The 16,847-nt window shown below is 43.9% G+C and overlaps 1 protein-coding gene across 3 annotated transcripts in view; it reads left to right on the plus strand.

The window, feature by feature from the left end:
* The window catches only part of LOC138513728 (peptidyl-prolyl cis-trans isomerase G-like), a 400,359-nt gene that overhangs the window by 17,691 nt on the left and 365,821 nt on the right, over nt 1–16,847 (plus strand). For 2 of the 3 annotated variants that reach the window (XM_069628805.1, XM_069628806.1), the window contains 3 exons: nt 1,219–1,485; nt 3,206–3,538; nt 4,998–5,092. In XM_069628805.1, coding sequence (XP_069484906.1) covers nt 1,243–1,485; nt 3,206–3,538; nt 4,998–5,092 — 671 coding nt within the window. In that variant the 5' untranslated portion in view covers nt 1,219–1,242. The remainder of the gene's footprint in view (nt 1–1,218; nt 1,486–3,205; nt 3,539–4,997; nt 5,093–16,847) is intronic. The other variant, XM_069628807.1, reaches the window with a different exon arrangement.

The raw sequence follows: 16,847 nt of genomic DNA on the forward strand, positions 1-16,847 counted from the left end.
TTTGTTGTGAAGGTAGGGTGAGGTTTACAGGTGGATGGCTTTGTATACAAAGGATAGTCCTTTGAATGCTGTTTTCTAGCAATGCTTCTTGGTTGCTTCTTAGTTGGTGCAGGATCGCTTCTGTTATCTTTCATCTGGGCTCCACGTCAGTCATCCAAGGTTCTCCTGCCTTGTTCTCGCATCTTCCACAGGCTGAGCAGAGTCACTTATGTGGGCTCTGTATCGGCATTCCAAGACTCTCATGACTCATTCTTGCAGCCTGTTAGGGCTGCTCCAGAAGGCCCTCTGCTGCATCTCTCTGCACTCTGGTGCACGTCCCGGTTCAGACCGCTGACACCAGCATTCTCTCTTTCTTGCCGACCCCACCCTATTGGTCTTGTTTGTCTTTTTTTTATACTGCAGACGAGCTGAACATAGCATGCTCACCTACTTAGTACCAAAGTGGTTGACTCCTCAGGTGACTATCTCCCTGGAATTGTCACAACGCACTGCATGTACTAAGACAATGTGATTGGAGAGGTTAGGATTTTGGTTTTAAACAGATTCAGTCCTGTAAGGTGTGAACAGACCAGTTTCCAAGATAGAGGTGGATAAATATCTGAAAGGGGATGTAAAAGACTGTGTACCTGATGGAATATTACAGTGACAGATCCAGCGTAGTCTCAGAAGGTGTGTAACACATTTGGAATACATGTGGAAATGTTTACACCAGTCAGTGGGCTGTGGTAAAAGTGAAGTGGAAAGCACAGAAGTTATATCCTGTCTTCTCGCTTACCCCTTCTCCCTGCCTGGCCGATCACATCCTGATCTTGCTGAAGCTCCTTATAACTGTCTTTGACCCTTTGACAATAGCCCCCTTTCTAGTTGTACACTTTGCACCTCTTGCCCCCTGTATGTGGCTGTTTCCTCTTTCCGATGCATTCCTTCCCTATAAATGTACATGTCTCTTCTAAAATACAATACAGAGAGCCTTCACCCATCTCCTATTTTCCGTCTTGTACCATTCACCTCCTTCTCAACATGATGCATATCCCCTCTGCTCCATAATTTATTACACGTCCACCACTATCAACCATAGTAATTGAAAATGCTTAAAACAACATATTAGGTATTGCACACATGCAATTCCCTTCCATGCTCAATATGGAGATTCCTTAGACCTTGATTAGAAGGGCTTGGATACTTATAAAAGGTCACTTATTACATTTTCTCTTTCAGTATTAGGTTCAGAAGAGCTACACGATGCCAACCTTTGGATGCTGCAGCCCTATCCCGGGACACGCAGCCATGACTGTGCTGCACCACTCTTCTGGCATCGTCTCTTTGCTCCATGAACTTCGAGCTGAGAGTGTCATATTTGTGGTTGGCTCTTTGGATGGATCGGCCATGAAACTGGAGTTTGTTAAGACATACCTTTCTGATGCTCTTGAGGCAATGTCAAACAGGACATACGCTATGTTCAACATTATCAGCTTCTCTGATGAGGTAGGGTCCCCAGGAATATTATTTTGAATACAACATGATCCACAGAACTCTAACATATTCCACACCACAACATATTTTTTGGAGCCCGAAATTGCCATACCTGTTATTAATTTCATAGATCCATTGGCTAGCTCACACCATCAGCAGATTCTACTGGAGAATGGCACACAGCTCTGAGATGCATAACACATATAATTAATTCCCTGGATTCCCCGGCCATCACACACCTTGGGCAAATTATATTGGATGAACATTAGTATATGGAACTCTGAATTGTTATGCACTTGTCATACCTTTTATGGATGCCCGAGCTATCTTCCTCATATTCCATTGGATCTATACATTATTTCACACCTGCAATGCTTCCCCCTGAAGTAACGATCGCTCTTATACCTGTAACATAGTCTGTTGATTCAGAAATGCATACTACACACTTTCACAGAGAACCTGCTATCTTTTGGACCTTTAACATAGCCTATGGATACAGAGGTATCAAACATCTGTACTAAAACCAAAAGTGGAAAACGGGTGGCACCAATATAGAATATATGTGCCGTCCTGACCTCTGCCCAGAGTCAAAAGTAGTCAAAGAACAAATATGAAAACAGGAACTATACAGTATCCACAGATGTCTAAAACCGGAAGAAAAATAGTGTATATCTCCGGTCAAGTGGAGAAAAAGTTAGCAAACACTTAAGAACAATAATATGAGTATTATCTCTTTGATCAAGCATCTGTAAACATTTCTTGTGGCTCTGAGATCACACACACGTGTGATAGATTCCATGGGATTCCGAGGGGCAATGTTTTCTCTTTTACGTGTAACATATTCTATGAATACCATCAATTTCTCACATCACATTCCTTGGCGTTGCATGATCTCTTACTTTTGTAACACATACCATATGATATCTAGGATATTTCACAGGTCAACATTGCTTTAATATGGGATCACTGCAATATCTCACTACTGCAGCCTATTCAATGGATTCCGTATAAGACTCAATCCTCTTGAGAATTCCTTAGACTCCTATGATATTTCACACCTGCATTCCATTCCATAGGCTTCTACGATATCTCGAATCTACAGTACATTCCACTGACACGTCCAATATTTCACACCAGAAGCACACCCCATGTCCAGTTGAATATACTAAACCTGCAGCACTGTACCCACTGTATACAGTAGGAACTGTGGAAATTACATGCATGTAAAATATAAAATAAGATCCTACTGTGTGTAAAACTATCCTTCAATTTTAAGATACTTCACTCCTGAATTATCACTGGGGCCCTGATATGGTGTGTTCCGTGGTAGTATTCCTTATAAATGCCATTCCCATCACATTACGTATAATTCTGAAATAGTAAAAGACACCAGGGCCCTCAGACCAAGAACTCTTTCCACGTTTTCCCATTAGAAATCTCACATCTGTATTGGCATTACATAGCCACTAATGTATTTCACAACTGTAACATATAATTTTATCTGAGGCATCCCACCTTACATGGTCAAGAGAATAAATGAGATATATTTCACTAATGTAACCCATTGCATGAATCCAGAGATATTTCACTTATGTAGTAGATTTATGGCACTTTAAGACCTTACCGATTTTGGATTCTGGAAATATAATGCACCTATAGCAAACATGTGATTCCAGAAAGAACTCTTGTTGTACTGACACATGTAAGCTAATACTTGTTTCCTTCCCCTCAGATCACTAAATGGTGTAATCGTTCAGTAAGATTTTCCCCTGAAAATGTGTCAGAAGCTGTGTCCTGGATCAAGACTCTTCCCTCCGATAATGGCGCTGACATCGAAAGTGCTCTGTCCACAGCTTTTCAGGATACAGCCTGCCAGGCAGTAGTGTTGATTACAGACGCTCTCCCTGGCCATATGCTGCAAAACATTTGTGAAAATGTGTCACGCAATGCGAAGCAGCGTCCTGTGCATATTCTATATCTCTCATCGGGGGAAAATACAGATGATGGCTGCTTTGTGGGATCTTTTCAAATGGTCAGTCTCCAACCAGCAGAGGCGGCTTGTGAGGTAAGTTCAATATCTGGAAAAATGTATGTATGCACAATCCTTGTGCCTTCCCCGGTGCTTGCAAATTATGGATTTTACCTTTTGTTATATGTTGGCTACGTTTGGGCCCAGTGGAGGATGTTTCCCAATAATAGCTAATGTTCCTTGGTAAAAAGGTTGTCTAGAACCAATACTTTTGTCCGGGGCAGTCGCTTGCATTAAGGAATCTAAGAAAACAGAGAGGTATCCTGGGAACACTCGGTCTGGGCAAAACTGAACGGTTTCTCACCCACAAGAATCATAATTGAGTGGGCACATTTTTGTTAATTTCATGGAATTGGAGAAATGATGTGCCGTGTAATAAATCACTTGGGAAATAATCGAGAAATAATCTATAGTGTGGGTTTAAAAATCCAATAAATTAAAGAACCATCATCCTATGAAATGGGTTTACACATAAAGATGAAACATCCTAATTTAGATGTGCTTGAAGATGTGTTCAGTAAATTACAGTATACTGTGATGCCTTAATTTTGCATACTTTTAATCCTGTAAAATATTTTTTAAAGATTATTAGGATTAAATATGTGCAATAAATAAAGAACAAAACCCATCTGAAGTTTGCTAAAATTTGGCAAAAATACTAAAATGTTCTGCAGATATAGTTAGGACATTTCAAAGACCTGTGGCATACGATATATTTAAAGACATGATTTGCTGGAATGGATATCCATACAATTAAATATGCTGAAAAAAGATGTGCATATTTAGAGGTTTCTTTTAAGCCAGTTTTAAAGAAGTATGTTTTTAATACAGTAAGCATATTTTTAATCCTGCTAAATCATGAAGTTACTCCCGATATGTAACTGAAGTGTCAAAAAAACATATTTTGAGGATTCATAGGCCTAGTCTTCTGTTATCCTTCCAGCCATATTCCACGATTCTATAGAAAACACAGCCCTTGCCCACCCATCCTATGTATAATGCTGATAATAGGTAGGCCTTAGGCACTCAGCAGATTTTAGGGTATGAAAGGTGGGAGCAAAAGTACAGCCTTAGACCTCTGAGGCTAATGAGCATGGTGGTCGTTTATGAGCTCCCATGAGTGGCAATGGTGACCACTGCCTGCCACAACAACCTGTGTACCTGCCAGAGTGACACCTGGGATTCTAAGATGAGCCATATTCCGATTTCCTGACCACCACACTCTGTCATGCATTCTGTGGTCTGTTAAGGCACCCACTGAGGGAATATATACAAATCCTATCTTGAATGACAGGAGTGGAATCCTGACAATGATGGCTTATCATTTCATCATTTGGAGGTCAATTAAATGAGTACCATTGAGATGTAACACCTACTATCAACTCCAAATGACAGTTCCACTTGTATGCTATTCACTAATTAATATTTTGCTATTATTGTCATTATGATTATTATTGATATCTGTAATAATCAGTGAACAACTCTTACTCCTCAGGTTCCAGCATGCCAATCCTCTTGCAGCTTCCAGCATTGCAGTGCTTCTGAGATGCACTCCTTCCCTTCCCACCTGACGGTTCATCCTGAAACACAGTATGTTCAGACCTTTGGATTATGTTTTAAGACGGGTGCCTTGCTGTCTGCTTGCACTTTCTATAGAGGCTCAATTTTACTTCTTTTCTCACAGGCTACACATCAGTCAGATACCTCTCTAATCACATGCTCCTCCTCACCCAGTGAAAGACTCCTCTCACTGTCCATCGTCTGCCAGGGTCCCAGTCACTTTACTCACTGTGCTCTGCACACTCTTCATCCTCAGTCAGAATCTGTCACCCTACTCGCTGTGCACAATAGAACCACAGGCAGTCCCACATCCCAATCTCAGCCAGCATCTTCCTCTGTGCCGACAGTACCTCTGCAGGTGTAGTGTTGTTTCTCTCTGTCTTCCAACTGTGTGTAGATGGCCCTCTCTGAAGTTAGTGTTTTGGTTCCTAAGCCTATCCGTATCTTAAGATGTGGTTGATGTCCCCTTTTCTATTTCCCCTACTTCAGAAATGTTATCTCTGGGGATAGATTGTCCTATTGCAGCATTCCCCTCTCCTTTTAACAGCAGAGGCTGCAGAAAGAATGGCTAGGTTGTTTACTAGCAAGCTCCATTACTAAGTCCTTATTCTCCTCATCCCACTTGTCATATGCAAGGGGTACCCCTCCCCAAAGCAGGCACTGCAGCCAGGGATAACATTTTTCTTCCTCTTTTTAAAACTTCTGCCTTTCAGGGAAGTGGGTAATAGGAGCAACAGGTTACCTTCTACCTTCCTATGAAATACCAAAGCTAATTAACCAAATATTGCCATGGTCTACCAGTTAGGGGGGGGGAGTATAACTGTGATGAGTAAGTTAGAGACTCAATTTAATGAACATTGGTGGTTAGTAATCAGGGCATTGCGACCTTATCCATCTTACCCCTCACAGTCCCCATATATGAGGATGTACCAAGCACAATGAGATATTTATGAACATATAACCACAAAGAGACAAGATAATGCTGTACCCAGTGGGGTCGTTATAGTAAAGCCAAGACACACAAGCTACGCTCAATAGAGCACACCTGCAGCCCAAAGTCTCATCATTCAAGTTGTCTTGTCTGTTGACAGTATTGGGTGAGGTCTGAGTGGCCACCATACTAATGTTGTCTAGGGAAACACCCCTGCATGCTGAGTAAGAGAAACCCATCTCTTTTCCCGAACAAAGCCTGAGCCAAATAAGAATGGGGTACTGGGAAAACTCAAATGCCAATAAAACAGCCACCCGGATCCATAGACAAAGGATAGTAGTAGGCCGGTTCTTACTCTGGGACTCTGGGCCAAAGGTCACGACAATCCCTGAGTAGTGAAAGGATGCCATAAATCAAGATATTCCCTGATCATATCAATTTCGGGGTGCATTTAGGTTTTACAGGGCTGGACTGGTTCACACCTTCAGCCATCCACTTGACTGGCTTGCCCAGCTTTGATACAAGAGTTTTGGCCCAAACAGTGTAGCTTGGGAAATAAAAAGTCAGCGATGCTTCACGTTCTAGAAACAAAGATAAAACTGTTGTCTACCTAGCACTTTAGAGCACATTCTCATTGTTGTGGGTTGCAGTATATCCAAATAAATCTCTGAGGACAGTTGAATCCGTTTCTTCGTTGTCTCCAGGAGAGTAGCAATGTCCAACCCTTCCTTAAGGATGGTTAGGAGAGCTTGGAAATCCCTAACAGGGAGTTAATTTATTTAGGTTGCATATTTTCCTGTTCTAATAATTAAATTGACACTTGCTTGGCATCTCTTCATTAAGGTTTACACTCTCTTGTCAGTTTTATTTGTCGGTGCCACTTCCTCAAAAGTAACCGCTCTTTTACCAGAAAAACCTGCAAGGGAGGAGACTGCATTCACGCATCTCTGACCTTCTCATTAAATCCCTAAAGTGGAAACATTCTTAACCATTACTTTGGTGCTGCCTCTCAGGATTCTTTCACTCCTGTATCATGATATTTCTGATGCAAAGAAGAAAAGGCAGTACCTCCTTGGCCATCGAGGCGTATTGTTTCTAGGTATGTTCTGCTTATAGGGATGGAGGGACTGCTGCTGATTCATCCAGTATACTGAGGTTGGTCTTTAGATGAGCCACCATCTCTTTGATAACCTTTTCACTGAGATATTTTCTCAATGTCTCCCAATCAATGTCATGCTCACATCTGGATTTACTGCAATGTCAGGAATGACTATGCCATTCGGAGGACCCCCTTCAGGGAATTGTTTGTCCAGGATCGCATTATCTGTGACCATTCTCTGGATTTGTTTTTCCAGAGGACATCATGCTAGAGTCATAGGGTCAGGGGACAACTCAGATGGGGGGGCAACACATAAACACATGCTGCGGCTCATCTGTCTCGTAGCCTGTGGCGATCTGGTATAAGAAGAATGTATTTTGTCATATCAATGGTGTGCCCTCTCTAGGTTGGTTGGAGAGCTACATTTGTAGCAACTGTAATGCCTGGTATGCCTCCTTGACAAAACAAAAGAGGTGATGGCTGGAAGGTTTAGAATTAATCTTAAACCTCTTGCATTGCACTGGGCAACCCTCCAGACCATCGTTGTGCGCCTGCCAGTCCATTACGAAAGGGGAAAGACCATACGAAATCAGGATTGGTGCTACCCCAAAAGCGGCAGCCAGGCCGAGCGACTTGGTCACGTCATTTCTGCCTAAGACCACAAGCATCTTCAGCGGGCGTGCCAGTGGGTATTTCTCCAAGAGAATTATGAGGTGTCTACACACCTTTTATAACCCGCAACCAAGAATAAAGCATGTTTCTTTTTTATACTTGCAGCTTCAGGGTGCTTCTTGGAACAGGAACCTTAGGATATAACATTCTCACCTTCTTTCATTACATTCTCTTTAGTAATGTTTGCTTCATATGCTCCCTCCCTCATGTCGGAGGTCATGCTCTATATATGATTCACAGTCTCTCTCTCGCTCTCGCTCTCGCTCTCTTTCTCTCTCTCTCTCTCTCTCTCTTACACACACATGCACATCCTTCTTATGTCTTACTTCTCCTTCACACTCGTTCTCTCTTCTTCTCACTCATACTCTTCTGTGCTGCTTACCCCCCTTTATCTTCCTAAAGTTATTTTTCATAATTTGTAATGTTTCTTTGTTAACATGGGCTATTGTACAGCCATTGTTTCCAGACATGCAGCATTGTTCCCATTTAGGGAAAGAAAATGGACAATTTTGGCCATGGTTTTTAAAGACACGACCAATGTGGTAAGGTGGCAGGGCACGCTCACTCAGTAAAGGCTTTGTCTTGTGAGAGCATCATGGACACACAGTTGCGTGTCTGCAAACAGCAAAGACATGAGCAACCCCTTTTTTCTTGGAGTGCGTTTTTACAAATGCGCACATAACCCGTCACAACCTCAAGAATGCCACAATTCCATCAGGTAGTTTCACGCTTTTATGATCAGTTTTAAAATTTTGGTCAATACAGGATTGCAGAAGGAATACACCAAGAGGATTCTGTTGTCTAGTCCTCAACCTCCTGTGGGCTGCCTTCACCCTAGCCTAGACTTCCTGGACTAGAGACAGGTTGCCTCTACTATTACTAATCTGGTCTATGTATTTTGTGCTTATTAGGGATTTATGTAGCGCCTTAAGCCAAAGCGCTGTACATAACATCAATACAGTACAATAATGGAGGTTAGCAAAAACAGTCTGTCATATTATACATGATGAAACAAATGGAATTTCAATGATTTACAAAATGCTGAGAAAACGGTAATAGAATGTCGAGAAAGTGGGAGAGCATTCCAGTGTAGAGGGGCCAATAAAGAGAATGTGCGAAGTCGTGACTGAGCACATGGAGGTCGTGGAACTACAAGAAGGAATTCAGAGCTAGAACGAGAGGGAACATAGATCGAGACCAAAGAGGAAAGATAGTCGGGTGCAAGACTGTAAAGTGATTTAAAGACAAAAGACAAGAAGTAGAATTTTAATTTAGCTTGAAAAGAGAGCCAACCAAGAGTAAGGAGGGCGGATGAAATAGAGTCACGAGAAAAGAGAAAGAAGAGTAAATGGATAGAAGCATTGAAAACAGATTTTAGAGGAGCAAGTCGAGTAAGTGGAAGCCCAAAGAGTGCAGTAGAACAATAGAAAAGCCGGAAAAGTATGTGAGAAGATATCAGAAGTTTAGTGGGATCAAAAGTCAGGAAAGAACTGACTTTTTGAATATTATATTAGTGGAAGCGACAGGTGCTCAAAGATATATAGATATGTGGTATGTAAAAGATAGAGCAGTGTCCATGTAAAGTCCAAGGCTACAAGCCATAGATAAGATAGGAAGCTGAGAGAGAGGAAATGAAAGGAGGTGGAGGAGAAGGAAGAGTGTTAGCAGGGAAAAAGCGTACTTGAGTACTTTAGTTTTAGCAACGTTAAGTGCAAGAAAATGAGTTGCAATCCAAGATTTAATAGCCAATAGACAAGAAGATAGTTGATTGTGGACATTAGAAGAGAAGGAAGAAAAGGACAGAAAAAGCTGAGTATCATCAGCATAGAAGTAATGTGATAGACCAAAGGAAGAAATTACTTCAGGCAGGGGTGAATTATAGAGAGAAAAAAGGAAGGGACCAAGAACAGATCCTTGTGGTATGCCATGAGCAAGAGGGAGAGAGTCAGAAGTTGTGCCAGCCCAAGAAACAGAAAATGTCCTATTGGACAAGTAGGAACTAAACCAAGAAAGAACAGAGCCAGTAAAACCAAATGACAAGAGAGAAGCCAATAGAAGAGAGTGGTCAACAGTGTAAAATGCAGCAGGTAGGTATAACAAAATAAGAAGAGAACAATGTTTGGAGTAGTGTTCTGTAAGTAAAGAATACAGAACTGAAAGAAGAGCTGTTTCATTGTAGTGTAGAGAATGGAACCCTGACTGAAACTGGGGAGAATAGAAGCATTAGATACACAGGTAGAAACTTGAAAGTAGACAAGACGTTCTAATAGTTTAGAAAGAAGGTAAAAGAGAAATAGGACGAAAGTTAGAAGGAAGTGAAGGATCAGCAGATGGTTTGTTTAAGATTGGAATAATTGAGGCATGTTTGAAAGAAGATGGAGAAGTCGAAGTCAATAGACAAATGTTAAGGAAAGATGTAAGGTAAAAGACAAGAGAGGCATAGACCTTGGGAATCAGAGCAGAAGGAATAGGATCAGAAGGTGAAGCAGTCGAATGAGCCTGAGAAAACAAGAGAAGTCTCCTCATTACTAATAGAAGTAAATATAGAGGTTATTTGGGGCAAAGTAGAAGAAACAGGAGATGTTTGTAAAGAAGATGATTCAATGGTGGAATGAAGAGAAGCCACCTTTTTGAAGAGAAGAAAGAGGCCAAGACAGAAACTGATAGAGTACCATTGACTGAATCGTCCAGAATCGGAGGAGAAAGAAGGTGTGAAAAAGTTTGTAAGAGACGTCTTGGATGAGATGACTGTGGATGAGTGCCTAAAAGCTGCAGCCTTCTCTACTTCACTCCCTCTGGGAATTCCTAATCGTAACCTTCTCCGATATGCCCCCAAGATAATGATGGTCCAGGTGTGCGTTTTCCTCTCTCTCTCTTCCACACTCTCCTTCACTCTAGCTCTCTCTTCTCTTTCTATTCGTTCTCTTTCGCACCTCCTATGCCACCTACTGTCCCCTTCACCTGTTTTCCCTATACTCTGATTCTATCTAATCTCTCCCTGGCCCTTACTACCCTATCCTGTCTCTCGCTCTTTCCTACTTCTGCTTGTTCTTCCTCCTTCCTGTCTCCCCTCTACTCCTATTCTCTCTCCTCTTGCCTGCCTACCACCTCCTGTTCTTTATTTCTCTCACTCATCTACCTCTCCCCTGTTCTTTCCAACCCTTTTCTCCAAACTCTCTCTCTGTCCCTTTGATGTTTCACACTTCCTTTCTCCCTATGTCCCTCCTACTCCCTCCTATTTTACAAACCCACCCTCTACACGTGTCTTCTCTCCCTTATCATCAATTACACTCTCCTTTTCACTCACTCTCTCTGAAAACATTTCCCCTACTCTTTCCACTACCATCACGCCCTCCTACATTCCTCTCTCTCCATCGCCCATTCCAGCACTCGCTGTCAAAACAGTCACTCCACTCTCTCACGCATGGTATCACTCTCTCTCACACACAATACCTCACCTGCTCTGTACTGTACATCACAATCTCCAGCACGTTCTCAACGCTCCGTACCGTAGCCTTTCCAATCAATCAGGTAGGACAGTATACCACCCCGCACCCTAGTATCCAAGATGGCATTAACCATGTACTCCTGGGATCCCTGTACAGAGAGCAACGGTGGATGGAGCAATAAGACGTGTACCAAGGCGAAACGGTTTCAGCAGGGACACATGAAAAACTGGATGTATTTTCCATGCCCTAGGTAACACTACCTTCACAACCAGAGGGTTGATGACCTGAATAATTTCATAAGGACCCACAAAAACGAGGAATAAACAGCCGTCAACCTGGGATCCGTAGATTCTTAGTTGATAGCCACATTTTCATACAGGGTTGATATTCTGGTGCCGGAGAGCGGTGCCGGTCAGCAAAGGATTTAGCACACTCCTGGGACTCGTGCAAGCGTCGTTCGACGTTTCTGTGTACGTCGGTCAACTCATAATACAGTCAAAGGCTGCAGGATGAATTTGAAGCAAGGATGGGTCAACTGGCAGAGCCTGGGGGTGTTGTCCATAGAGTGCATAGAAGGGTGAAGAGCCAGTGGAAGAATGAGGGGAATTATTGTACGCAAATTCCGCCGCAACCAAGACTGACAGCCAGGTCTCCTGTTGTTGCAGGAGGAGATAACAGAGGTATTGCTCAAGTGTGGCATTAAGCCTCTCTGTTTGGCGGTCCGCCTGTGGATGGTATGCGCTAGAAAAACGGTCCCCAATACCAAAGGAAGCTGTGAGCGACTTCCAGAAGTGAGACATGAATTGCGTACCGTGGTCCGAAACTATGATAGAAGGGAGCCCAAAGAAACGGAATACATGTCTCAAGAATAGGTCTGCAAGGACAGGAGCCGAGGGCAAACACCGACAAGGTATGAACAGGGCCATCTTGGTGAAATAATTCACCACAATCCATATGGTGTTCTATTCCTGTACCGAAGGAAGCTCTACGATGAAATCCATAGAACACATTGACCATGGGCGCTGTGGTACTGGTAGAGGTTGGAGAAGGCCCATAGGTTTGGCTGGGGTAGTCTTACACTGAATACAAATGGCACAAGAAGCTATGTTGTCATGTACATCTCTCTGCATGGATGGCCACCAACACCATCTCTGCAAGAGTTCCATCATCTTTCTCCTACCAGGGTGTGCAGAGAAGACCAAGTCGTGACACCACATTAATGCAGTATGACGAGACTTGGGATCATGCATAAAAAGATGTCCCTGGATGTACGGAAGCGAGTTCACCTCATCAAGATTATACTCGGAGATCTCATTAGGTTGTCCCGCCACCCATTCTTGGAGAAATGATCGGAGCGATGGTTGGGGTGTACAACCACATACAATCTGATGGGGCAGAAGCAGTATCTTCATCCTCAATGGTCAGTGAAGAACCATGCATGCGTGAGAGGGCATCCGCTTTTGAATGCAAATGTCCCGGTCGATAGGAGACTGTCAAATCGAACATTGAGGAAAACTCATGCCACCTGGCATAACAAGAAGTAGCGCATTTGACAGATTTCATAGCCAGCAAGTTTCGATGATCAGTGAATATTTGCATGGGATGAGCAGCCCCAAGTAAATGATGTCTCCACTCTTTGAAGGCGTCATGAATCGCCAGTAGCTCACGTTCCGTCGTTGTATAGTTCTGTTCATACGATGTGAGTTTCCGGGAGAAAAAAGCCACTGGATGAAGCTCCCAGTATCAGTGCATTGCTGAGACAGTATGGCACCAATGGCGATGCCTGATGCATCTACCTCAACATAGAAGGGCAGTGTAGGATTCAGGTGTTGTAACACCGGAGCTGTGGTGAATGCGACTTTAAGAGCATCGAAGGCCTGTTGAGCTTCGGCAGACCAAATGAAGGGCTTTTTGCTACTGGTAAGGGCGGTTAATGGAGCCACCATCCCGAAAACAAACAGATAAACCGTTGATAAAAATGTGCAAACCCTAGAAAGGATTGTAAAATATTCACGTTAACAGGGGTTGGCCAGTCGAGGACAGCTTTGACTTTGGTCTGATTCATTTATACTCCGTGATTGGTCAGGTCGTAGCCAAGGAACTCCACCTCAGTCACATGAAAAACACATTTCTCTGCTTTGGCGAATAAATGGTTTTCCCGCAATCATTGGAGAACTGAGGTGACATGTGTGACGTGTTGCTGATATGATGATGAAAAGACCAAAATGTCATCAAGATAGACTACATCGTAGCGGTCTATCATATCCCTGAATACGTCGTTCATAGTGTTCTGAAATGTGGCTGGGGCATTACAAAGCCCGAAAGGCATTACACAATATTCATAAAGACCAAACCGCATCTTGAAGGCCACTTTCCATTCATCGCCTTCCCGTATTCTCACCAAATTGTAGGCTCCCCACAGATCCAATTTAGTGAACAGGACTGAAGAACCTAACTGGTCCAATAAGGTAGAGATCAAAGGCAAGGGATACTGGTTCTGAATTGTTATGGCGTTGAGGGCCCTGTAATCGATACAGGGCCTCAGGTCCCCCTCTTTCTCGGAACAAAAAATAAGGGAGAAGCCGCGGGAGAGCGAGATGGATGAATAAAACCTGTGTTTAAGGCCTTACCGATATATTCTTTGAGTACAGCGGCCTCCTTTTGAGTAAGGGAGTATATCCTTCCGCTAGGTATGCTTGCCCCGGGAACCAGATCAATTTGGCAGTCGTAGGGTTTGTGTGGTGGTAACTGGTTGGCTTTCCCCTTGTCGAACATGTCTTTATAAGAACCATATTCGGGAGGTATGGGCGTGTTAGTAACAGCGCCCACCACCAAGGCTGAATCCATAAGAGGACGGCATGGCCCTGTGGGTTTGCAACCATCCTGGTTTAGACATAGCGATTCACAATAGTCAGAGGGAAAACACACCTTGTATTTTTTCCAATCGATACAAGGATTGTGCAGGTAAAGCCAAGGTAGCCCAAGGATTATCTTGAAATGTGGGGCAGCAATTAGGTCAAACAAAATGGTCTCCATATGCCCGCCTTTGGCGGCCATGAGCATGTCAACAGTGCGTTCAGTGATCAACCCCGAAACCAACGTCGTCCCGTCCACTGCATTAACCACTTCTGGCCTAGATTTAGGAATTATAGGGATACCGGTTTCTCGGGCATATGTAATGTCGACATAGTTGCCCATAGAGCGCAAATCCAAAATCGCTTGGGTGGTCCAGGGTTTCCCTGTTGGGAACAAAAGCGATACCATAATCATAAAAGGAGAATAACCACCACTTGAGTCAGAATCTATACATGGATGACTCAGCAGATGGATCCCGTCTACTGTCGAGTCCTGGCGTTTCCCGATTTTTCTTTTCGTTGGTTTCTTTGGGCATGACCGTATGAAATGTTCTGGTGAGCCGCAATAAAAACAGAGATTGTTTAGCCTCCTGTTTTCCTTCTCACCGGTGGTTAGTGGTCCCCGTACTGCCCCTATCTGCATGGGTTCAGACTCACTAGTTGTCGACTCTGGACGGGACGGTACTGGAGCAACCAGTCTTCTTTCACCCTTTCTTTCCACCCTCCTAATAGCAATTTGTAATACCAGGTCCAGGAGTTCTGGGAAAGTCGTGTGTACAACCGGCACTGTAACCAAGGTGTCTTTCAAGGATTTGGACAGCCCTTTGTAGAACACAACAGCTTTTTATGTCTTCAGGCCAACTTGTTTCAGCAACTAGCAGCTAGCTAATTGAACCTAGACACTTATGTAAGGAGAGGGGATCCCCCTTGATGAAGATTAAGTAGCTCAAGGTCGGTTGCTTGGGTCTTGTAGCGGGTGTCAAACACGCAGCCCATTGCAGTAATTAAGGCATCGCAATCATAGAGCATATAGCTGTTTTCCTCCAGCAATGGATTTGCCTAGGCTGCTGTAGTTCCCCCCCCTAAGTACAACAAGACAAATGCAGCCTTCGTAGTGGAATCTGGGAACGATGCAGGGCGGCATAAAAAATGTAATCTGCACTGACTTATGAAAGTCTGGAACCATTTGGGATCCCCATGATACCTCTCCAGAGCAGCTAATGGAAATTGGGCTGACATGAGGACCGGAACTATGTCCTGCCGTGGTATGGGGACCCTGGAGCCAGAGGCCACCTGGGGGACAGACGCCTCTGCTCCCACAGTGCGCGCCTAGGCCTGCAGGTCGTCTATGCAATGAAGTGTTGCCTGGTGGGCTGCTGTCTTATCTGCGCGCAGCTCCGAAACGAAATGGACCAGATTGTCAACGGCATCTGCGGGCTCCATTTTTTAAGGCTTCTGATTATGTTAGGACTTACCGCCAAGGAGGTATCGACTTGGGGAAGAGTGCCGAATCAAGAACGCCTGGACTGTAGCCGAAGAATTCTTCCCCCTATTGAAACCCTCTGCTGTAATGAATAAAAAGACAGGGCTGGAATAAGAGGTGGACAGTAGATGATAGGAGGTCCCCATTCTAGTCCCAATGGATATCTAAGTTTGCAAGAATAGGCAATTATTCAGGCAGAAAGGGAAACCACATGTATGGAAATAACTGAAATTAGAACACTTCTTACCAAGTCACCAGGGGGGCGAGGAAGAGTCCAATATTAAAGCAGTTCCAGAAACCTATCCCAACAGAACGAGGACGCCTGAAAGAGTTCCAATTGGCAATAGTCAGGAATTCCAAATGGTCTATCCCGGCGGCACAAGGACGCCTACTTGAAGAATTGCACATTCAGCAAGTGTCTCTAGTCCCAATCCCTTAGGTGTGTAGTTCCACTGAGCTATGTCCCGGGATAAGAGCAGATGAGGCAGAAGAAATCCAATAAGCAGACCGGGTTTGTTATTATGCGGGCAAAGAACTGTATTAGAATGTTAGGCAGTTGCAGTCTGTGATGCAGACTGGGTTCGTCAACGTGCGGGCAAAGACAAGGAGTTGAACGTGAGGCAGAAGCAGTCTGGGAAACAAGCCAGGTTTGTCAACGTGCGGACAATGATGAGGATTAGAACGTTGGGCAGGTTGCAGTCCGGGATGCAGACTGGGTTTGTCAATGTGCAGGCAAAGATAAGGATATGAACGTAGGCAGAAGCAGTCCAGGAAGCAAGCCGGGTTCGTCAACGTGTAGACAACTTCAGGAGAAGGAAACGTTGTATGGAGATTAGGGACAGAGGACTGGATCAAAAGGCCAGAATCAAGGAATCAAGGGCAAATACAAAAAAGGGTATACAGGCAATCCGAAAAACAGGCAAAGTCAAAGTTTACTTGGAGAACCAAAGTAATAAACACGGAAGTCCAGAACTTCAATCAGAAGTGTAGGTCGTAGCGTGGGGGCGGGCTTTATCCTTTTGGTATGCATCTCTTAGGTGTCACATGAGTCGGACAGCCACGCTTTTTCTGCCCTGCAAGTCGACGCTCAGGGAGACGCTGAAACCGTTGCCATGGAAACAAGTACCGTGAGAGTCCGGCGACCGCAATTTTAATGAGGAAACCGGTAAACCTCTATGAAAACGGACTGGAGGGGATGCATTGATGGCTCTAATAGGAATGCCCGAAGGTTTGACCACCGATCTCCGTCGGCCGCAGTGATTCCTGACAACAGGTTGGAATCCCGTGGGATATTTA

The sequence above is a fragment of the Ambystoma mexicanum genome, chromosome 12 (assembly GCF_040938575.1).
Source record: "Ambystoma mexicanum isolate Mex_15411 chromosome 12, UKY_AmexF1_1, whole genome shotgun sequence".
Taxonomy (NCBI): domain Eukaryota; kingdom Metazoa; phylum Chordata; class Amphibia; order Caudata; family Ambystomatidae; genus Ambystoma; species Ambystoma mexicanum.